Source organism: Protopterus annectens, chromosome 17.part0, assembly GCF_019279795.1.
Source record: "Protopterus annectens isolate FY-2018-M chromosome 17.part0, PAN1.0, whole genome shotgun sequence".
In the NCBI taxonomy this organism is placed as follows: domain Eukaryota; kingdom Metazoa; phylum Chordata; order Ceratodontiformes; family Protopteridae; genus Protopterus; species Protopterus annectens.
Window position 1 is genome coordinate 129,783,696 of NC_056751.1, and position 24,560 is coordinate 129,808,255.

The following is a 24,560-nucleotide window of genomic DNA, read 5'->3' on the forward strand; positions in this document are numbered from 1 at the left end:
AGCCATGAGCAGTGCCATGTCTCAACAGGGGGAATGGTACAGATAGTGAACCAGGTGTTCACTGCATATGGATTTTCAAACTACTCTAAAAAATTTTGTTTAGCGTGTCAGCTTTGCAATCAATATCATGCACAAGGAGCAGTATGGCCTAGTCAAGGGAACTTTCCCACACCTCCTTACCTGTTTCACACCATTTGCATGGATTTTATAGAACTAAACAAATGTGAAAATAAGAAATACTTCCTTGTCATTATAGATATGTTCTCGAGGTGGGAGAAAGCCTTTCCAACCAGGAACCCGGATGCAGCTACAGTAGCAAAGGTTCTTGTGAAAGAAATTATTCCTAGGTTTGGCATTCCAGAGAGAATATATAGTGACAATGGAACACACTTTGTAAACCAAACTATACAACAGCTAAGTAAGTTGTTTGGTATTTCTCTAAAAAATCACTGTGCTTATCATCCTCAATCTGCAGGGTTGGTCGAAAGACATAATGGTATACTTAAAAGTAAACTGAGGAAAATGATGGCAGAAACTGGGAAAACCTGGCTGTACTGTTTACCCCTGGCACTGTTGATCATGAGAACAGTTCCCTCAGCAAAAGGGCTGACCCCATATAAGAAACTGTATGGGAGGGCGTATTATACACCCCAATGGAAACCACTCGTACCTTCAGACCAGGAAGCTGATCTTACATTAGCTGAATATATGAAGAAACTGTTAAATTCTAAACATCTGTTGCAGTCTAATTCTGTTTCAGGTTCAGAGCAGACTAAGACACCAGAAGTAACAGTGACTCCAGGAGACTGGGTGTGGATCAAAATCATGAAGAGGAAGAACTGGGCATCACCAAAGTGGGAAGGTCCCTACCAGGTGCTTCTTTCGACACCGACTGCAGTCAAGATTGCAGAACAAGCTTCGTGGATCCATCTGACACACTGCAAGTTAGTGAGAAAGTTAGAATTGGTAAAGGTCTTACCTCTCCACTGGGACCCTAAGCACAAAAGTCTGGCTACAAAGGGGGGGCAGATCAATAGGAACTGCTCCATCTCAAACCCAGTGAAGCAATCATCGGTGCTAAGGTCCTATAGGGAAGAGAATAAGATCAAGAAAACCCCAAACGTGAAAATGATTGCACCAAAGAGGGAAATTGCAGTGGTCATTGTTTTCCTTCTATGGCCATTTCTCTTCTCCGCCACATCTACTGAACCAAGCAAGCATGCTGCATGGCATCTGGCCTTCAACACATATCAGGCTATCAAGTACGCATATGCAGATACTTTTAATGTTTCGAATTGTTGGATTTGTATGGCTCTACCCACTGCACACGAGGGAGTTACCGTTAAATCCCATCCCCCTGGGAGTAAATGAAACCTGGCATAATTTACTTCATGAAACAACGAATATAATGTCAAGAGATAAGATAGCACTACAGTTGTTCAAGCGACAAAATGGCACTGTATGCTTTCAAAAGGAGGGCAGGATTCAAGTAGGTTGGAGTATGTGCAATATTACAGTCCCCTATCGATGCTTTAATTCAACTAATCGTTGTAATACCACCTATGATAAATTCATCCAAGAACTAAATCTTACCATCAACATGTCCTTAAATAGGACATCCGACCCCAATCGAGGCTTGCTTTACAAAATTGACACAAAATAGTTTCATGCTGGGCAGGGTTATGTACACAGCAACATCACCACTAAAGTGGAAAACTGTTATTTTGTGTGTGGAAGAAAAGCATATAAATGGCTACCAGAAAACTAGTCTGGTAGTTGTTTTTTGGGCTACCTGTTTCCAGCTACATGACACACGCCAGCCCTACCCCAAGGGAAGATCCGGAACGTTCGAGAGATCAAGGAACCTGCTAATCTGTTGCATCATGGATATATCATCATGATCTGGCTCACGTCAGTGACAAAGGGCTACCGCACATGGACCTCGGTGACGACGTCATATCTTGGGCCGGCATAATACCTCAGGATGGAGCAGTAAAATTGATTTGGGAATTGAGAAAGTTGTCCAAGCTGCTTGAAACATTGAGCAATGCAACCTTCTCTGCCCTAAAATTGGTGACAGATGAATTGACAGCCATGAGAGCAGTAGTGCTTCAAAATCGTATGGCTCTCGATTTCACCCTGGCGGCGAAGGGAGGTACTTGCGCTTTAATCCAGGAGGAATGCTGTTCGTTTATTCCAGACAACGAACACGAAATAAATAGCCATCTCAAAATGATTCAGCAAGTATCTGCCTTGACCAAGCCAGGGTAAAATCCTTTAACAGACTTTTTCCAGAGATGGTTTGGGGGATGGGGCAGTGTCCTGATGAATCTGTTGATCGCCATTTGCATTGCAGCAGCAATACTGATGTTTTGTGGATGCTGTTGTGTCCCCTGCATGCGTGGACTGGTAAAAAGCATTATCGATGCCTCAGTCACAAAAACCTTGTACCAACAAAGTCCTGAATATGAAGAACTACTAAAATTGGAAGCGGAAGAATTGTTTTCTTGAGCCGAAGCCGAATGACTCTCTGACTGCAAGGCCCTGGAAGGAAATGGTCAAGAGATGAAATAGACTTGTTTTAGACTCATTAAAAAATAAGCTTAAAGTATTAAAAGGGGGGAAATGTTAGAGAAATGTACAAATTGTATAGTGTACAATTCTGCACCTAAAGGGTTAAGAGTTAATACATATATTCTATGTAAAATGTGTAAATACTGGTGGTCTCAATAAAAGCTGCTGACGCCTGAAAGTCTGTTGTTCCTGCTATGGAATGTTGAGATAGGGGCCTCACACTAGCAACAGATAAATGTTGTGTCAAGAAGAGACAGTTAAAGGACCATTACTCAGAAACTTGGTTTGACAGGGCAAGCCCTGTGGTCAAGCTAAATTCTGAGAGATGTTTTTTAAGTCAGCAATTATCTGATAAGCACCTGCTGTGTACGTGCAAAGAACTGTATAAAAGCAGCAGGCTGAGCTATTGAAAATCAGACAAACCTTATACCTACATGCTTTGTCTCCTTGCTGCAGGTAATAAAGGATGCCTTACTGAACCTTACGTGAATTGATTTTTGTATTTTCTTTAACATTGAATTTGACTCCATATTCTTAGTGCAATACATAATGATGAAAAACCTGTTTTTCTCACAAGTATTCTAAGTTTATGGGAGCAATGTTTAAAATATATCCCTATTCTGGGGCCTTTGCCCCCCCCCTCCATTATTTTTGTTTTGTCCAGATTTTTTGCACTAACAGGTATGCAAAACAAACAGTTTAGAAACTGTCAAAAGAGAATGCTTAATTTAATGATCCTGAAGTACTGCATTGCTGGCCGAAGACTCTGAATTGCAAAAATCTGATTAAGTGCGTTCGGATTGTGAACTCCAAAATACCCAGTGGATATGACTTAAATGTAGGGTTACCACCTGTCACACTTTGCGAGGGACAGTCCCTCTTTGGGCAGTTGTGTCCTGCAAAAAATTTGTAAAGATGGCAAATGTCCTGAAATTTGAGGGCAAAATTATTTCCTATATTTAATGTAATAGCAGCATAAAACAGTTATTCTGTATCTGAAACACCTAAATGTTATAAGAAACAGAATAAGCAACTAAAATGCTACAAGAATAAGATTTTATTTAGGCAAAAAGTGGAGTTATGCCCTTTGTAATAGCCAAGGGTATGTTTTGGCCTGCAAAACCTGATGTTTGTACCATGATTGTCCCACTTTGGGCATTTGAGAAGGTGGCAACCGTACGGGATGCGCTAAATAGCATAGTTGTGTATTAACTCGCTGTATAATCTGTATATTATATGTACCAGTTATTAACGTCACAAACTGAACTGATGTAGTGCTTCTTTTAAACACCTGAAAATATGTCACAGTTTGGACGTGCCGGAACTTGCAGCAGACTTTTATTTATTACGCCGTGTTAAAGTGCAACTAACGGACGGTCCTTTTTTTTTATCCTTTCCATCGAGAAATTTGAGTTGACACTCTGAACACATTGGCGTTAGTCCAACTTATTCTAACACTAACGGCTTGCGAGGGATGAAGACAAGAGAGAGGATGTAAGCACAAATAACAAGTACTGTCATGGCACAGCTTTAGTAACGGTGACATAACGGCCAGCATAGCAGAGTAGGCCAAGTGGTAACTAGACAACGTTAAGTTACAGCAGTATTCCGCACACGTTAACTGCTTAGCTTAGCCAGTAGTGAGTACTGGCTACAAAACAACTGTTTGAGGAGTTGTTACTCTAATAATCGTAACCAATGTGAAGCGGAAGGATTGGGGGAATGAAGCGAAAAAGCGATCGAGGTGAGTGCAAACAACGGCCTCTGGTAACAACCGCTAAGAGGAAAAAGCGACAATCAAAGCAGCAGTTGCAAAACGAGGATAAAGCAGAGCAAGAGTCTTTTCCTGAAGTCTATATTTCCATCTCAGGTAACCTAGGAGAGGGAATAGTGTGCCTCAGTTACGGTTGAAAATTGTGCTTAGCAGTTCACCAGCGCCAGGAGTTGTTTGTTTACAGATGTTATTACTTTAGTAGCTGCGCGAGCTATTTCTTTCATCAAGTACATGTTTGACACCTGGATTTGCAAAAAATGGCGACGCTGGAGTAGAAAGAAACATATTTGCTGACTTAAATTTTTTCGAGGAACACCGGTCTGTAATCCTAGCTGGCTGTGGGCGTGTGCAGAACTCTACACTTGCGTTCCTGCTTAGGCACCATAGTCTAGGCTTATTGAGCGGTAAACAAGTATATTTTGGAGAGAGAGAAATATCAGTGCACGTACATGTACCCTTGTTTTCCAATGTTTATAAAATGTGCGCAGGCAGTTTTCTGTAGGGAGTAGGGGGTGTACTTTTAAGAAAACAAACGCATTTCACTTGTACAGAGTTTTCAAATGTTGGCATCCTCGTGGAAAAATACATACAGCTTTTTCTGTAAATTAGTTGTTGTGAGTTAACTTGGTAGCATTGAGTATATAGCGCAAAAGATATAGTCCTTGTTTTATTAACATGTATTTATATAATTACAGTTTCTATATATTCTAGCTTAAATGGAACTATAAAAGCCCCAAGAGAAGTTTGTTGGCGTCATTCGTAATCTTAATAAATAAATCTTAATAGTTATTGATTCCGCAGCCTGAGTATAATGTACCAGTATTGACTATTAAAATAATTCACAAGCAGGACGAATGGCAGGAAAAGTACTTTAACCAAGCGCCGGGTTGGGAACGGGATTCCAGAGTCTAACGGTGATGTCCCAGTTTTTTCAGTCACAAAAGAAACACTCATTGAAGGAAACTGTTTAACTAGTAGTTGTTTTTGTTCCCTGTAGTGTTGGATCCGGCCAATACTTTTTTTTTTTTTTTTGGGGGGGGGGGGGTTAAGTAGACGGGATGGAGCTGCTTTGACATGTATGAAAATAAACCAGAATGTATTTAGCAGCTTGTAGTTGCATACGTTGCACCTGTCCCCGATTTTCAGTGACTTCCCTTTATTTGACACTCGTTCTGTCCCTCTTCTCATAAAACTAGTGACGTTTGGAGAAAAGGTGGTGAGTTGCACTTAAATAAAAACAATAAAGAGTTACAAACTTCTATTAGATCACAACATGTATAGTAATTCACATCCAAGTTAGTAGTATTAATATTGTAAACCTGTTCCTGGTTATTTTTGTATTTTTCTGTGTTTCATTTTGAGCTGTGTAGTTGTGCTGTGGTTTCGGTAATACAAATGCAGAAAATGTTCAACGGTTATTTTGGTCTTGTTGGTCATAGTTTCTTAAATACAAAATGACAAATTAAAGTCATAGTCAGAAATGTAAGCTGTTTCTTATTGTACAGAATGAGTATACAGTCTTTTGGGTATCAACTTGATCCTTACAAGTTTTTAATGAGTGGGTATGTAGGAGTAAATCAGGCTGGTAAAGGGAATAATCCTTTAAAATAGGGACAGTTTAGAGTTCTGTTTGTAGTAATTGTAAGCATGACAGACGGTGTGAAATAAATCCATTGTACCCTGCACTATCGAGCTGCTTATTCTTACAGAACACTTTGTAAATACTGCCAAATAACTGTTGTACATTTTTTATAATGGGAAACTAGATTACTTGATTGTAACTGTATAAATCTGTACATATTGTGTTTGCACACTTTTTTTACTTTTGTATATTGTGGTCTGCTTTGATTATTGTTCATACCTGCTAACTGTTGTATATGCTTTGTAATTTTATAATAACTACCGTTTGTGGAGCTTTTCTCAGTGTTCCTCCACTGAAAATGGGTTCTTTGGGCCCATTGTGGACTTTCCCGGTAATCAAATGCCAGTAAATAAGCAAATTCAGAAGTAACATATTTTCTTACCTTGTAGATTATATGAAGTCTTGTTAGTACAGTAGGTAACTTGTCAGTGTCAGTATGAAGGTCTTGAGTTTGATCCTTACACAGGGCAGTTTAAGATTTTTAGAAGTCTGGATAGTTCAATCTGTAGAACATCAGACCTTTAATCTATGTGTTCAAGACCCTTTTTGGGCACTATTAAGCTTGTTTTGGCACTTGGTGCAGAGGTCAACATTTTGACCTTTTAGTTCCTGTGATGCAGGGTTTGATTGCCTTAGCCTTCATTTGCTTACTGTGTGACCTTGAGCAAGTCACTTAATCAGAGACTGTGCTCAGAAGGCCTGCCAGGTCAACAAATAGGTAATCCGTGTATTTTTGGGGGGCACTAGACCCTTACAAGTAGTGAATAGCATTCTTTGTTGTTTATAGTTAAGTAATGTGTGTGCCCTTAACCATGACAAACTTTAAGAAAATTAGTAAATTTAGGAGGAGTAAGCCTAAATCTGAAGCCAGAATCATAGTGCTATGCTTAAATCATTGAACTTGCGAAGTGTGTTGCAAACATACACACTTATCTATATTGTCCCCCAGCCACTTGCATACATGTACTCTTCGTGGCACTCAACATTCAGAGTAACATTCACTGCCTTTTGCCTTCACATACATATTGACTCTTAACACTCCCCATTTTACTGCACTTTTTGACTATACACCTCTGAGGCTGGATTAGGAAGAAGGTGAAAAGTAATTAGCGTAGTTACTTATTTCAGATTCTGTCTCGTGCCCTTCTCCACCAGGGCATTTTCTTTCCAGCCCTGATGCTGGATTTTGAGGAAAGCGAAAGAAAACAGTGTTATGGTACTGTTTCAGTTTGTTGCATTTGCATAAAATCAGTGTTCTCAGCTTGTTCACATCAACTGTTCTCTCTTTCTCGCACATAAACTGCCCCCAAACAGTTTGCCAGTTTTGGTGATCAGTTACAATGTGCAGTCTCCCGGAAGTGACACAAGCAATGGCCACAGTAACTTTTTTCATGTCCTAATCACCAGAGAAATGCTGTGCTAAGACCAATCATTCAGGAAAAAAAAAGTAGAATCCTTTAATGAAATCACAGTGTAGAATCCTTTAATGAAATCACAGTAAAGTGTTTTTGCCCTTTGAGTAGTTAGGACTTCATCAGAACTGACAAGAGACTTGCAGTCCACCATTAAATACAATTAATAAATGTGTGTGATCAAAATATGTGACATCATCGCACTGAAAGCATGTTTGTATGTGCCAAAAATTAAAGGAACAAAATACCAAAAAAAAAAAAAAAGTGTAAAAGTACTTGAATATTATAGCAATAACCCACGCCTGGGTGTGGGTAATGCTGGATTTACCTGTTCTGGCCCATAATCTGTGCCATAGCCTTCTCCCCTGTAGTTGTATATACCCAAATGATGTTCGTCACACCTATCACTCGCCTCAGTATCCATGGTGACTATACATGTTTAATACTTCTATGTCTGGTATGATGCATGTCCCACAGAGATTAGTCAATATAGCAATAACCCACGCCTGGGTGTGGGTAATGCTGGATTTACCCACGGTTGGCGTGGTTTGGTCCCGAGGGCGAAGCCCGAGGGACCAAACAAAGCCAACCGTAGGTAAATACAGCATTACCCACACCCAGAAGTGGGTTATTGCTATTATACCATGACATTATTTAAGAAAAGAAACTATTACTTTTCTTAAATAATGGCATAGTATAATGCCTGTTTACTGCCCTTCCGCAGATGTCTGGCATCCGTGGCAGTTCTGATGTACTGCGTGCCTGCGCAGTACATCAGAGCTGTGGGCAAAAGCAATGGTTTAACATAGCGAGACAGTTTTAAAATAAGCAACGGAGATGTCCGTTGCTTATTTTAAAACTGTCTCACTATGTTAAACCCATTTAACATAGCGAAACAGTAAAAAAGCAACAGAGATCTTGCTTTCTCCGTTGCTTTTTAACATTGTTCGCTATGTTAAATGGGTTAAGATAGCGAGACAGCTTTAAAATAAGCAACGGAGATCTCCGCTGCTTATTTTAGCTGTCTCGCTATGTTAAACCCATTTAACATAGCGAGACAGTGTTTTAAAAGTAGAGTTATACTAATGGAAAAAAGTCCGGGCGACCGGACCTTTTTCCATTAGCATAACTCGATTTACAATGTGCACGCTGGCCAATCAGCATGCACGTTTTGGGGGGGGTCATGGTATAATTTGTATTTTATCTTGTACAAGATTAAAAGTTACAGTTTTGCAGCTTCCAGCTTCAGTATGCTGGATATTGATATTTTGTCATTAAGTCTTGGGAGGGGAGACCGGCATTTTAAGTTTAGATGCCAAATAAGTTCCCTGTACTCTATCTTGGTTTTCCGGGGATTGGCTCTGGTATTAATGGAAACATTGTGCAGTACAAAATATTTAAAAGCTGAGGTTTTGAATGCTTGTAAAGTATGTTTGTATCTTTTTGATAGCGATGTGCATTGTTATATAAAAGAAGGCACATGATAAACAGTTGCCACACATATAAGACCAGTACTTCCATGATTACATTGTTTAACAGATGTGTATGTCTTGTACATGCAGCAGCAGTAGTAATTTTGCTGTCTTCTGAAATGTACTTGCACTGATGTAAAAACCCAACTTGTATCTTCCCTGCTGTTTGCTAATCGTGATGATGCTTTCCACCCCCTCTTTCAAGTTTCCCTTTAATGTTTTTGCCAGTTCTGTATATTGTAAGTGGTCAGCCGCCCAAAGTTCACTTCTGGTAAGTGGGGGAAATATGTTCCAACTTTCGTTCAAATTTTTTTTTCCTTCTAGAATAGTCATCTTATTTTTAATATTGCCTTCTTATAGATTGCAGACTCAGTCTTCTTAGGAACAGCATATTTGTTCCAAGACTGGTATATATTTTGAGCCCCAAGAAATATTCATCTTGGTTTCTAAAGTTTGTAGGGCAGCCATAGTCTAAAAACTTATCATTTAGGATATTGCTTTCTATGATGAAGATTTTGTAATTAGGGACTTTCCAAGGTGGTTACGCATTGATCAATAGCTTCATTTTGACTCTCCCAGTGTAAAAAAAGGAATTGAAACAGAAGGGACAGGAACTTTGTCCCTAGCAAGTAAATGAATTTTCTAAAAGTAAGTACATTTCCAGGATGCCAGCAAAGAAGAAACTAAGCATGAAATAAAATCAACTAGAAAAGGTGAAGAGAAAACGGTGACTGGGAAAAGTGTGCAACTGTTCACCAAAAAGCAGTTCAAGATCCAGCTTTGGTGCAATATATGACTTCTAATAATCTAGAGGAAAAGTAAGTCAAATGTGCTTAGAGCTGATTAAAAATAAAACGACTGAAGGAGTATATAAATTCAAAAGACTGGAAAAAATGGAATAAGCTTTAGTTACTCAGATGAGTTGAAAAACTGCAAAAATCAGAGGAAAAAAACACTGCTTAGTATTACACTGCTCCAGAAGAGATGTTTAAAAAAAAAATAAGAAATACAAAAAGAATTGGAGGACAGAGCATGTAAGGAAAATCTGTACTTCCTTATTATAGTGGCCTCGGTGATAATGGCCTTAAAACATCACGAACGAACATCAAAAGACAAATGCGTGAAATGGCTGATTCAGCTAAAACCCCATGTGCAGAATCAAACACTGCTAAACAGGCATTTACGAAATATTAACTTTTTGTTTTAATACATGTACATAAAACTGAGTTAAGCAAAATTAATTTGTCCATTTGTGTTCAGCTATAGGTTTATATGTATTCTAAGGTCCATATCTGTTAATGTTGTTTTTTAAATGGGTGCATTTAAAATCCAGGGAAGGTCGTTGTTGCGTTGGGGTTTGCTACTCCAGATCCCAATTTCAGAGGTTACTTTGCTCGTGTATCTCTCAAGTGCATCTCATTATGAGGGACATTCTTCACATTCAGTTTTAAAAAGGCCACGTTCCTCGCCCTTCCATGACAGAAGGGTCTGTCGTACAATCATTGTAAAAAAAAAAAATGTTAAACCACAATTAATACTTAATCATACAAATTCACCAAGAGCCTAAAATAAGTAAACAATAACATGTTTAACCATGCTGTGAACTTCCTAACTGTTTGTGTGGGCAAGCTGTTAAATAGTCAAAGTGTGGAAGACTTGCTGTTCCACATTATGAAATAGGATCCACATTTAGGCGATCGGAGGTCAAGAGCCACATGCTCCATATTCACCACTTTAAGACTGAGTAACAAAAAATCTGATGCATAAATGTTGAAGTTATAGGCATTCTAGTTATTAATGCAGTTCTGTTTTGAAGAGGTGGAACCAAGTTGTACTCGGTCTCTATCCAAAATTATGAATAATTTTTTTTTTGTTGGAAAATGTAGCACAAAAACAATGCAGGAAATTCTGATTTCGAGTGGGCAAAAGCATAGTTGGTACGCATTAGTCTTTTGGCATTCATTTTGCTTCTGTTTTAAGGCTGCTATTGCGAGGGCTGCTATTATAAGGAAGTACTGGAAAATCTGAGATTTTCTGATGTACCAGAGAAACTAGAAGGAACAGATTATATTAATTTTATGGAAGGTATAAGTAGCAACTGGACTGGTATTCCTCAGCAGGAACTTTTTTAATTGAAAGGGCGTGCTGTGTGTGTGCTCCAAATTTGACCATGAGAAAGCTGTCAAAACTTGTATTAGTAAAGAAGGAGTTGATACCAGTAATTTGAGAATGTCGAGAGGCAGGAGTTGATACCAGTAATTTGAGAATGTCGAGAGGCAGGTGTGATATTCAATCTATATCCATCTGTCTTCAGAATATTTTTTTCCTGAAAGTTCAAAGTCATTTTTGATGCAGAACAGGCTAAGGAAGAAATGCAAAAAATTTGTCCAACATAAAGTGAGCCATCAAGCAGAAAGGGTCTCTACTTCTCATCCTTCTGGTAATAAAGCACACTGAGAGATTTTGCCAGTGAAACATTTTCCTTTGCTCCAAATGAAAATGCTTGAGAGATGGAGAAAAGAACAGGAGTTGATTTATAAAATTCAGGAATACCTTGGAGTTAAACTAGAATCTGGAGTTTGGAGGGGAAATGAACAAAGACCAGTACCATGGAAATTTGTGAATAAATGTGAGACTGCAAACCATTAATTGCATTTGTAAAATATGGCCATATAAGAAAAACTGAAAAGAGTGGACTTGGTTTTAAAAAGAGAAAAAAGTTTAGACAAAAGTATGTTTAATACACTTGTAATCATGGGTTGTTGAGACGGAGGCTGAGGGGCAAAAAATAAATAGATCATAATATATGTAGAGTTAATAGGTTTTCTTTTACTCTTGCATAGGTGAGTGGCTTAAAAGTTTAAGTCGAAATGGAGTAAATATGAAAACACTAAGTGATTCAGCTTGTTTTACAGGGTGCAGCAGAGGATTACAGTTTTTCTTTTCTGTTTCCATGGAGACAAGCCGATAGAGCACTAAAAAAGCTAGAGCATTGGTTTGTTCAAGGATAAAAGTTGATGTTTTTTTGAAAACTTGCAAGCTGTTCTCCTGTCTCAGAGGGAAGTAAAGATAAACAACTAGGTAGAAGCACAGGCAATAACCTGTGTCTTAGCATGGATAACCACAACCTCAGGTTAATTAAGACCTGTGTTAGGCACATTTGTCCCAAACCGACAACTCAACTGCTATTAGGAGGGGTGAACTTCATTATTTGAATATATACATAGTTTTGTCTGTCTGTATTAAGTTGCCAGGTTATGGGGCATTCTGGGGATGTGTGTGTGTGTGTTTCTTTTCTTTTGAGTGTTTTTATTAAAACAAAAAGCCTTGTAAAATGTAACAAAACTTCCAATGTTTTTTTTCCGAATATTGTTGAAATATCATTTGTGACATAGGTAAATTTACATTCACATAAAAGTAGTCAGACTATAGAAACATAACGAACAAACTTCAAATATATTGCTATATAGTCTATATCCAAATCAGTATTACATAAATTATTAAATTCTTGCCTTTTTTAAAGACTAAAAGTCTTCATTAAATCACCAGTTACTACATAGGCAATCTTACATTCATATAAATGAGAATAAACCACACCAATACAATCCTAGTCACAAGCATTTTGCGCCACAAACCATACTGACACACTCCCAGTTGCAGACATTATACATCACTTTTAATCTACCCAATTTTTTTCACTCCAACATTACAAAGGTCACTTACGTTTGGCCTTTTAGGCCTTATTCCTCTCTTGTATGTATTGTTCCCATAATTCCCATTTTTTTCCTATCTAGTTTGCTCCTACCCTTTTCTAAAGATCTCAATTCCAGTTACAATATCTACTACTAAAGCTTCCAATATTTCTAAGAAAGTGGTGTATAAAGGATTACCTGTCGAACATTAGTGAGTACATACAAAAGCTGGAAATAACCGCTTAATAAACCTGCCATATGTAATATGTGGGAATAAGGACTTCTTACCATAATGGCACAAATTTTCAAATTATCTTGGAATGTGAATCATCTCACAGGTATAGACAAAAAGGAAAGAATATTAAACTGTATTAAGAAATGCAGAGCGCAAATAGCATTGCTGCAGGCGACACATTTGGAAAGAACAGAGCATGTGAATTTCATAAAGGATTTCAGGATAGATATTCAGCAGAATATCCGGGATAAAGGAAAAGTGGAGTACTTTAATTGCTAGAGGAGCTCAAATAGTGATAGAAGGGCGGGGGGGGGTGGGTAATGGTAAATCTGTGGCACTAAGGAGCTACTGGCAAGGAATGATTATGCCAGCATGCATTTATATTCCACCTAAAACTGCTGTTATGGAGTTTAAAAAATTTGGAGAGAAATAATCTTTCAGCAGGGAATTTTTTTTTAGGTGGTGACTGGAATTTCATTTGTAACAATGAGGATATATCTGGGGGCTTAAAAGTAACTATTTGGTATGAAAGATGTGAATTCAGTGGTAGGCAGTCTGAGAGAATTTGCATATTATTTCCCAAGGTACAATAAATGAGCTAGACTAGACAGACGTTATAGTTCACAGAAACGTGCATTGAATTGAAAGTTTTGATACATATCCAGTTGAGATCATGTGCCAGTAATTACCAATATAAAAATTTAGGTAAAGATGAGACACTGGCACTTTTCCACCTGCCTGTTAAAAAGGGAGGAATTTAAGGAATTGGTAGCAAAAATAATTTAGGAGTTACAAGGGAAGATAGAAAGTGGAGTTTAAAAGTGTGGTAGGAAAAAAAGAGACCTGGTTAAGAAGTAACCAGAATTATTTATATAGGGACTGACAAAGTATTACAGAATAAGGAGAATCTCGCAAACAAGAAGGGAGCAGTTTCAAAGTGCTAAAGAGACAATAAGGGAGTACTTGGATAATGTGCATGAGTTCAGAAAGATTATTATTTTTTTTTGATGACTCCAAAGCACACAAACTTTTTTGGCACATCGACTTGGGCAACAGAAAGTAAGTGTAAAGGTTTTGCGTCATACTTGGGGATCCTGTAACAAGAAAAATAACCAGAGGGTCTGCATTGGTATCGGACATATTTTGTAAATGTTATGAGAATTTGTGTAAAGGAAAGAGGTGGGGAAATAAAAATAAAAAAAAGCACAAATGGCAGTCCTTATGGAAAATGTAAATATGCCAAGATTCGAGGTAGACAGGGCTCAACAATTAACAGTTAGGAGGAGATGAGAAAAAAAATGGTGATTTATAACCAATCTGCAGGAAAGTCTCCAGAAATGGTGAGTATTCTGATGGAAGTTTGGAAGCAAGGGGGGAAGAAGCAAAGAAGATTTGGAAGGTTTTGTTTAACAGCATTTTAAAAGGAGGGGGATGCACCAACATGCTGGAGCAAAGCTGTGGTGACTGTAATACCCAAATACTATAAATACCCTTCAGATCCAGCTTTATATAGGCACATTTAAATTTTAAACCATGATTTATTAAGTGTTTGTACAGTGGCTAACAGAATGGCAAAGGTGATACCAAAATTGATAGATATGGATCATTCTGGTTTTGTGAAGGGGAGGCAAACATTTGACAACATTAATAGAACAATGAAAAAAACAAAACACAATAATAGAACGATGATCCAGAGAAAAGCAGAATGTAAGAAAATGCAGCTCTTATTGGTGGGTCTTGATGCAGCTAAAGAATTTGACAGTGCGAGTTAAAATTTTATGAGTAAAACAAAAGTAGCATTTGCATTTCCAACACAAAATGCAGTCATCATTCCGAGACATTGAAAAGTACCTCATCAGCCACCAACTAATCCTAAATCCAAGTAAGACCAAGCTCATAATTGTCCCTAATAAACCTTCCAATCCCTTTCCATACTGTCTTAACAACGGTACAAAAAATGAACCCACCAATCAAGACCAAACTGCTAAGGGTAACCATAGATGATTACAAAAATTTGATAAACACATCTGTCTGACCATCAAAAAAATCCACTCTGTACAGGGTTAAACCTTACACAACAAGCTAGACTGGCCACTGCAAGATCCCACTTGCTATCAGCCCTCCTATACTGCTCTGAGGTCTTTACTAACTTATCAAAAAACAACCTTAATCAACTAGACTCCTGCTATAACAGAATAGCTAAGTTTGTCACCAACCAACCCCACAGAACACACCACTGCACTGGTCTCCAACAGCTGAACTGGCTAGAACTTCCCAACCTTTACTAAAACAACTTTCACTTGCCCATAAAGTCATATTCAGCCCTAGTGACTGCCCAGCTCTATCAAACCTAGTTCAGCCAAACACAAACTGTAGACTTCTCAGGTCATCCAAACTAATGCTAAAAGTAACCCAGTCTCACAGCTATCACAGAGACTCCTTTACTCCCATAAAATAGACAAAGATTGGAACGCCCTTCCTCAACAGAGAACTAAAAATCCCAAACTGCCCACATTTAAAACTACCTTGAAAAACTATTTAAATGATAATTGGTTATCCCCCTGTATTGCTCCCAATTAATATTCTTCCTATTTTTTTCCACTCATCTCACACGTTGGCCCAAGTAGTGCTCATCCCACATAGAGCTATCCCACTATCTGTTGTATCTTTATTATTTTTTTTCCTTCAGATGACCTAACTTGTAAAACTACATGACCAAGTTTGGTCTTTCAGAAGTGACTCGCCTTGTAAAGCTACATGATGTATGTAGCCATCTCCGCAACTTGGCTCAAACCCCACATCTGACTCTGAAATCCTACCCTCTTGATTTCACACACTGATGTGACTGGCCAAAAAAAAAAAAAAAAAAAAAAAGGGCGGAGGTGTTGCATTAATCTATTCCATTCTATTTACATTAATTCCCCTACCAAACCCCATTCCTAAATTTGCCAGTGCTGAACTAACAGTCTGTCTATTAAGAATGAATAATCACAAAAGCCTCTGTATCATCGCTCTTTATATCCCACTTGGAAATAACGTGTCAACCTTTGAAGACATACCCCAATGGGCCTCAGCTGAAATGAACCTTGAAATTTGCATACTAGACAATGTAAACATCGACTGGAATAAAATTAACAGTCCCATACCTTCCCTGTCTATTAACCTCTTTAACTTTAATCAAGTAACCCACACCATCACCATACCTAATAAAACAAACCCCCCAGGATCCACACTTGAGTGGATCTTAGTCACCCATTCAAATAAAATTACCAACTCTGGTACCATCCCTGACTTAGTGACCACCTTCCAGCATTCATTTACCGTGCAACCACCTCCCATCCACACCAACATCAATATATTCAGACCCGCAACCTTAGTAAATTGGACCCCAAAACCTTCTCTAACTATCTCAAATGAATTGGAACATTCTAAAAACCCTTCCACTCGACAAAGTCATAGACCATTTAATTCTACTTTCCTAGATGCTCTAAATTCCCTAGCTCCACCAAGGAAAAAAAGAAAAAAAAACTATAACTGCCTCTTGGCTAACCAAAGCAAATTCTGGATCAAAGATACAAATCCTGGAAGCTTTACCAAAAGAATAAACTTCCCGAAACCCTTCTACAGTATACACAGCTTTGTAACTTTGCAAAAAAAAAACAAATCTTCAGAGACAGAAAATCCTACTACACTTAGCTCCAGTCCAACCATCCCCAAAGTCCTAGGCTTTTTTGGAACAACATAAACTCACTCCTCAATCCAGGCTCCAAAAATAACCCCTGTCCAGACCCAAGTAAATCTGACCTCCAGTTAGCCTCACTATTCAACTTTTCTTTGTAGAATCAATATCAGACCTAATGTAAAGTTTTCCCAACAACGACCCATCTCTCCTACACTCCACCTCATCCAAGTCCCCAAATAATTTCTCCCCTTTGTTTGAGCTTAAACCTGTCTCCACTAACTACATAAAAGGACTTCTATCCAAACTTAAACCCTGCTCCAATGCACCTGACAACATCCCCCTCTTCATTTCTTAAGTCTGCTGCCGATGGTATAGCTCTCCCAATTAGTATCCTAATTAATAGATCCATAAAGGAATCCTATGTCCCTAAATTCTGGCGTTCCGCCTTTATTCTTCCTCTCCACAAGGGCGGCAAAGACACTAACATTTCAAACTTCCGTCCTATAGCTCTTCTCTTTCCAATATCCAAAATCGTAGAAAAATGCATCCACCTCCAACTTATGCCTTTTCTGACTAAAAACCAACTTGTTATCCCTACCAAACATGTCTTCTGACCAGGACATAGCACAATAACAGCTCTACTCTCCTTCTTAGAAAATGTCAGTCAAGCCTGAGATTCTGGGAACATAGTATCCACAGTGCTCCTAGATCTCGCTAAAGCATTTGATACTATTTCCCATAAGCACATTTTAAGTCACCTCTCAAATCTAAATCTCTCCCAAAACACTCTCCTGGTTCTCAAGCTATCTGTTAGATCTCGGGTGTGAAATGGAAAAAGGGTGCCTCGCCTTTCTTGCCCACCCCTACCGGAGTACCACAGGGGTCCATAATGCTGTTTAATATCTTTATCAGTAACTTTCACTCTGCTATTCCTAATGCCAAAGTCATCCAATATGCAAATGACTCTACACTTGTCTGCTCTGCCTCTAATCTCCCTGAACTCCTATCTAAAACTCAGACTGCCTTCTCAACTACTGAGATCTGGATGTGCCAAAATCACCTTTCTCTCAGTGCTAACAAATCTAAAATACTACTATTCACACAGTCAAAAATCTTTCTCTCGATTAAAAGTTCCTTCAAGTCCTTAGCCAAAGCAACTCTCCAATTGAAGTTGTTCTCTTTGCCAAACTACTTTGTGTAACTATAGACTAACGCCTCAAGTTCAGCATCCATATTCAGCAAAATATAAAGAGAACCCACCAAAAACTAGGTATGCTCTGCAGGAACAATCACTTCCTTGCTACTTCTACCAGGCAGACTCTGGCCTCCTCATACCTCTTTCCCTCCCTTCTGTATGGCGCTGTGCTACTGACTAACCTGTCCTCTTCCATGATCTTCCAAACTTGAAAGGTATTGTAACAAAATTTATAAATTTGCCACCAAAGCCAAACATTCCACTCATCACTGTGTTACTCTCCAGTCCCTCAACTGGTTAGAATTCATAAATTACCTGGAATTCCTTCAGCTCACTACAGCACATAAACTAATATTTAATCCAACCAGATGCCCCGCTATAACATCCTTCCTCCATACACCCCAAATAGAACTCTCAGATCTAAACACCAAAACTTACTGTCCACAAATCAAAACGTCCTGCTGGACAACTTCTACTATCCTTATCCTTGGATAAGAAATGGAACTCTCTCCCTTCCACACTAAGGACAATGTCAAACACAACTTTAAAACTCAGCTTTACACCTACCTCGCCTCCAAATGGAAATGTAACTGCATTCTCCTTACCTAGAACTCTTTTTAACAAAAGCCCCTGGGAGGATATCCTCCTGAATTCCTAAGCACCTTATAGCTGGCTATAACCTTCTATAGCCAATTCCCATACAATCTCTCGCACTCTGTGTAAATAGCTTTTGATTTTACTGTGTGAGATCTGCACAATATTTTTCCACTATGGGCAATATTGCTCATGCTTTGTATTATTTGATATGTATTTATACTTGTACTTTTATTTTTATTGGACTGCTATCTTTACTATAATCTATTTCATGGAGATTTTCTCCCCGGGCCTCCACTGAAAACAGGTTCTCTGGGCCCAGTAGACTTCCCCGGTAATCAAACTGGAAGTAAATAAATAAATGTACTTTGTATATATTGTATAAAAAATAGTATTCCTGTATGCTTGAAACATGCATGTTTATATTGTATTCTGTTATAGAATTTTGCTGTTATTTTTGTTAAGTTTGTTTACTTATTGTTAGCAATGTACTACTTAAATTAAGTTTACTGATTGTACCTTAATAATTTTCTTTTTGTTGTGGAGCTTTTCTCCCTGGATCTCTTCTGAAAACTGTTTGTTTTTTTTTTTTTCAAACCTGTAGGACACTATCTGGTTAACAAATATAATTAAATAAATTAAAAATTTCTAACTATAAGGATATATGAGGAATCAGAAACAAAAATCTTAAGTGGGAGGATTCCTGTCTGATAAGCTGTGTCTGAACAGATGAACCAGGCAAGTATATCCTATTTCCCCTTTATTTGCTTTATATTTAGAAACATTGGCAAAAAAAAAAAGACTCAGAAATTCAAGGTTATGATTGGCATGGCATTCAAGAATAGTTGGCTTTATTTGCAGATGATATTTTGCCCTTTTCTGGTTCCATCAGGTACATTTCAGTGTTTTTATTTTTTCAAGCACCTTTATTGAATTATCACTTGTGACATAGGCAAATTTGCATTTATATAAAAGTAATCGAAGTGTATTGACAAGTTCATGTTTACAAACGTTATACTTCACATATTGCTATATATCATATAACTTGAGCAACAATACCTAAAGTATTCAATTCCTGCCTTTTTTTTTTTTTTTAAATGAGTCATCTTTATTAAACCATCACTTACGACATAGGTAATCATACATTATGTAAATGAAAAACCACACCGACACAATCCTAGTTGCAAGCATTTTACATCACAAACCATACTGACACACACCCTGTTGCAAACCTACATCACTTAATAATTTACCCAATCATTTTCAGTCAAACATTTCATAGCTCATTTAAGTCCTTCCTTCTTTTGAACCTCATTTCTCCCCAACTGCGGTGGTGGTGCTGCGGCAGCGTTGTCGCCTCATAGCAAGACATTGTCCCGTTCGATTCTCAGCTAGAGCGTCTTCTGTGTGGAGGCATACGTGAATGGGGCGTGCCTTCGTTGAAAGTTGTGCGTCAGGGCTGGTAACCAGGTATGTAAAAATCCACTACCAATCATTAGCGGTCCAGAGTTCCACTGTGGCGACCCCTAACCGGAAAAGCCGAAAGACACAATGTATCGTTCCTACCGTTCCCATTTTTTCCTATGTAGTTTGATGCTATCCTTTTCTACAGATCTCCATTCCAGTTGTTTTGTCTCTGTTACTGTATTCCCTACTTCTAGTATAGTTGGCTTAGATTTTGATTTCCATTTTCTGGTAATTGCTTTTTTGGCAGCCAGCATAATTAGACACAGCAAGTCTTTACCATGTTTAGGCAATTCTGATTCTGTATCATAGCTCAGAAAAAAATTGTTTCCTTCATCACACCAATCCGCCCAGCCAGCATTTTGCACAGTGCATCCTGTAGGGAGTCCTTAAAGTCCATCAACTCACCACACTCCCAGAAAGTATGTTTCTAATTACCTCTTTCTTCCCTGTCACACTTCCAACATTTGCTGTCTCCTTGGGGTATAAAAATAATTATTAACATTTCCAAGCAAAAACTTTAAATCTTATAGATTTTGTTGCATCAATAACCAAATATTCACTTCAGTTGCTGCTAGAGTACCAGTAAAGGACTCCCAGTTGATCAAATTCTACACTTTTTTAATACCCAATAAAATATACAAGCTTAAAGGATTTTAAAGATGTTGTAGTGAAAGAACTGGATTATATTGAGGGAATGTTTTGTGAGAGGGGATACCCCAATAGCATGGTTTAAAACTATCAAATAAGAAGTTCTAAGGGGATGGGGAAATATATACCCCTATTAAACTATGAAACTAACAATAACAGAAACGAAGATCAAGGATCAGTTAAAAGTGACACAGATGATGTATATTTAGTGTTGACATACAACCAAGATACTAAGGGGGTTCAAAACATTGTGACAAAAAAATGAAAGATATTTTCCATTATGCCCTACAAACCCAGGGTGTTTTCTAGACCACTAAAGTTTGGGTTCAGGAGAAACCCCAATCTAAAGGATATTTTGAAAGGGGAAACACAAAACCTGTGGGCGCAATATTAGGAACATATAAATGTGGTATGTGTGGTCAGTGCTCATTTATGTATAACCAAAAGACAATTACATTGGATTCTCCAAAAGTCACTTTTTACCCACAGGGGCGTTTCAACTTTCATACCAAAGGGGTGATTTATTTAGCCCATTGTAAGGTATGTAGTTCCTACTACGTGGGGAAGACCAAACGTACATTGAGGCAGAGGGTGTACAAGCATACATACGATATAAACTGGAAAAAGGACATCAATGCCTTCTATATATACTGTCTGCAGTGACCCCTAGCAGATTATAAGTTTTGGGTTATAGAGAAAGTTACTCAACAAGAAAGGCGAGGTGACTGGGAATCTAAGCTAGAATTTATATAACTTACTTGGCAATTACAACTTGATGCCTGTGTCCCCCCCCCCCCTGGATTGAATGACCACCTTTCACTCGCCCCAGCTCTTTAAGAGCAAACGGATACTAACATTAAACTGGATGTTTTTCTATATTAAGTGTTTTTTACGTTTTTTATACATGTGTATAGATGTAAAATATATGGACATTTTGAATTTTTAAACATTTTGAAGTTCTGTTTTTAAAAAAAAAATGTTTTTTATGTAACACCCAATCGGAGAAGTGCTGGGTGTATTTAAATGGCTTTAGATTCAATGTCGGGTGATTTTGAAGTTTCTGGTGCGTTAGAAACGAAAGCGCTAGATTAAGAAAAAAGCTAGATTAAGAAAAAAGATCTTTTAAAATTTTATAATTTATTAGATATGAAAGTGTTGAATTTGATCGACTGGGAGTCCTTTATTGGTACTAGAGCAGCAACTGAAGTGAATATTTGGTTATTGGTGTCTTTACACTTCATTATTTCACTTGAATTCTTGGTAGATTTTGTTGGTTATTTCGGAGACATGCATATATACTCCTGTTGTTTCTTTATGAATTGCTTATCCAATCTCTCTTCCCAATCCTTTCTAACCTCATCTCATTGATTCTTATAGTTATCATGCAGTATTTTATATGCTGTGCTAATTATTCCTTTAATGGCCGTTACTGTTCTAGAGTCTACTAAAAACTCTACCAGTGCTGGTCTTTTGTTTAGGACCCTCCTATTTCTTTCTGTTTGCCTATACTCTGCCTTCCTTATCAAGGACTGATATCAATCTCTAACTTGCAGTTCAAATAAATTCTTGGCATCTTCCCATTCTGTCATCTTTCCCTCTCTAGCTATTTACTCCCAATATCTTGGCTCCTTTGCCAGTTTTCTTTAATAAATTCAAGCTCCCTGTTGTCTATATCCCTAATTGCAGTAATTCCTATTGGCAGAATCTCCTTTTTCCATTCCCATGTTTGCTTACTTCTTAGGATACATTCTGCTACTTTATGGATATAATATTCTGTATGATTATCGATGTTCTCCTTGGGCCTGCGTCCAGAATCCCAGTCTGTTACTGTTTCTTGAGCTTCTCCCATTTCATCATAATTTTCTGCTTTGAATTACAGTTTTCTGCTTGTGCTGTGTGGGGGCCTTGACTGTGTAGTTGTGAAATATCCCTTCAAATCTGTTAATCCCAATCCACCTTCTTCTACTCGAAGAATCCTCTTATCCCACTTGACTCTTGCCTTCTTCCCATCCCGGTTAAAGTCCTTCAGCTCTTTATTAATTGCTATCCACAACTTCTCTGGTTGATAAAATATGCCAGATCTTTGGATAAGACTAATGGGACTAAAAACATTTTAACTGCTTGTATCTGTAGTATCCATAGCCATATAACAAAGGTTCTATTTTCTCAGTTTTTGTATTCTCTTTTGTGTGGTTTCTTCCCACATGTCATTAGCTGCCACAACAAAATCCTTTTTAATCCGTACTCCTAAATACTTCATTTTATCATGTCCCCGTAAATATGAACCAATTCAATTTAGTGCTATTGCCTTTGTTTTAGCTTCATTAATTTTGTATCCTAGAAGGTTTGAAACTGTCTTAAAATGTTCCACAACACTGTAATGTCCCTTCCTGGTTTTGTCAGGTATAAAATAATGTCATCTGCAAATAGAGCCAGTTTTTCTTGACTACCATGCCAGTTATATCCTTGAATATCTTAGTCCCTTATTTTCTTTGCCAGTGGTTCCAAATGTAATGCAAATAACAAAGAGAAAAGAGGACACCCTTGCCTGGTTCCTCTACTCAAGCAGAAATTATCAGAGAGGACCCCACCCACTTTAATTTTTGCCTCTGATTCCCTTGTATATCCTCCCAATACACTTTATAATTTTTTTCAGGAAGTGCCAGCGCTTCCATTGCCCTGTTCATAAAGTCCCAGCTTACTCTGTCAAATGCTTTCTCTGCATCGAGACCCACCAACACGGTATTGTTAATGTTGTCAAATGTTTAAAAACAGAAAGATGCCAAGGATCCAATATTCACAGTCTGCTTTTACACGTTGTAAAACACACTGCCACCGTCAGCTTTTTTAAAGTATAGACTTCACCCAAAAATAGACGAAGCCTTCCGAAAGTGCTTTTGTTACAATAAAAGTTCTTACGTTATTTTCAAGTCCGTGGACCTGAGGTTTTTATAGTTTTTAAACCTGGACTATCGTGTATGCTTATTTTGCTGTAACATCTATTTTTGGGTGAAGTCTATACCTTAAAAAAGCTGACGGTGGCAGTGTGTTTTACAACGTGTAAAAGCAGACTGTGAATATTGGGTCCTTGGCATCTTTCTGTTTTTATTAGTTTGTGAAGTGTTTTGGAGTTGTCAAATGTTTGCTTCCCCTCCATAAAACCACATTGATCCATATTTTTCAGTCTTGGCATCAGTTTTGCCATTCTGTTAGACATTATATACATGGAGACATTATAATATTGTTTTAGTATTGAAATGGGCCTGTATGAAGCTGTATCAGATGAACCTTTACCCTGTTTAGGTATTACAACTACCACTGCTTTCTTCCAGGATGTTGGTACTTCTCCTCCTCTTAAAATACTGTCAAACCGAACCTTTCAGATCTTTAGCAGTTTTTTAGTTTACAAACTTCCATAAGGATACCATCTATTCCTGGGGACTTTCCTGAAGATTATACGTCACAACTTTTATCTCATCATCTCCTATCCTAACCGTTAGTAATTGAGCCTCCTCTAACCGTTAGTAATTGAGCCTCATCTACCTCTAACCTTGGCATATTTAAATTTTCCATAAACATTTCCATTTGTATCTTTTCTTGATTTCCATATTTCTCTGCTTTATACAGATTTTCATAGGATTCCTGAAATATTTTTAATACTTCTACAGGATCTTTTGTTATTTTCCTTGTTCTAGACTCCCTAAGCTTGGCGACAGCCCTTCTACTTTGTTGTCTGAGTCATTGTGTTTTTAAAAGATTTTTGTGCTCTAGTTTTATTATCAAAAGCAGTTACCTAACAACAGTCTTTCTACACTTTTGTGTATATTGTGGTAATCCCTTATATTCTGTTTAGCATTCTACAGTTGATCCTCTTCTTCTTCTGTCAGATTCCTTGTATTCTGCAATACTTTAACATTTGTCAGTCCCTCTAAATAATTCTTCTTATCCACAGCTCCCTTTCTTTTATTTCCACCCTATTTTTAAACTCCACCTTCATTTTATCTTACTCCCTAGCTATATTTTCAGAAATAATTTCTATCCTCTCTAATAGCTCCTGAATAATCTCCACTGCCCATTCCTTAAATTTCTCTCCCTTCATCAGGTAGGTGGGGAAGTGCCAGTGTCTCATTTTTATTTCATTAACCTGTGATTTTATTTTAGTTATTACTGGCA

General features: G+C 37.9%; 1 protein-coding gene across 4 annotated transcripts in view; it reads left to right on the plus strand.

Moving 5' to 3' along the window:
- The first annotated feature begins 3,811 nt into the window (after positions 1-3,811).
- The window catches only part of CDC14B (cell division cycle 14B), a 2,772,169-nt gene continuing 2,751,420 nt past the window's right edge, over positions 3,812-24,560 (plus strand). The window contains exon 1 of one of the 4 annotated variants that reach the window (XM_044059784.1): positions 3,812-4,444. In XM_044059784.1, the coding sequence (XP_043915719.1) occupies positions 4,297-4,444 (148 nt within the window). In that variant the 5' untranslated portion in view covers positions 3,812-4,296. The remainder of the gene's footprint in view (positions 4,445-24,560) is intronic. The other 3 variants (XM_044059788.1, XM_044059789.1, XM_044059787.1) reach the window with 3 other exon arrangements.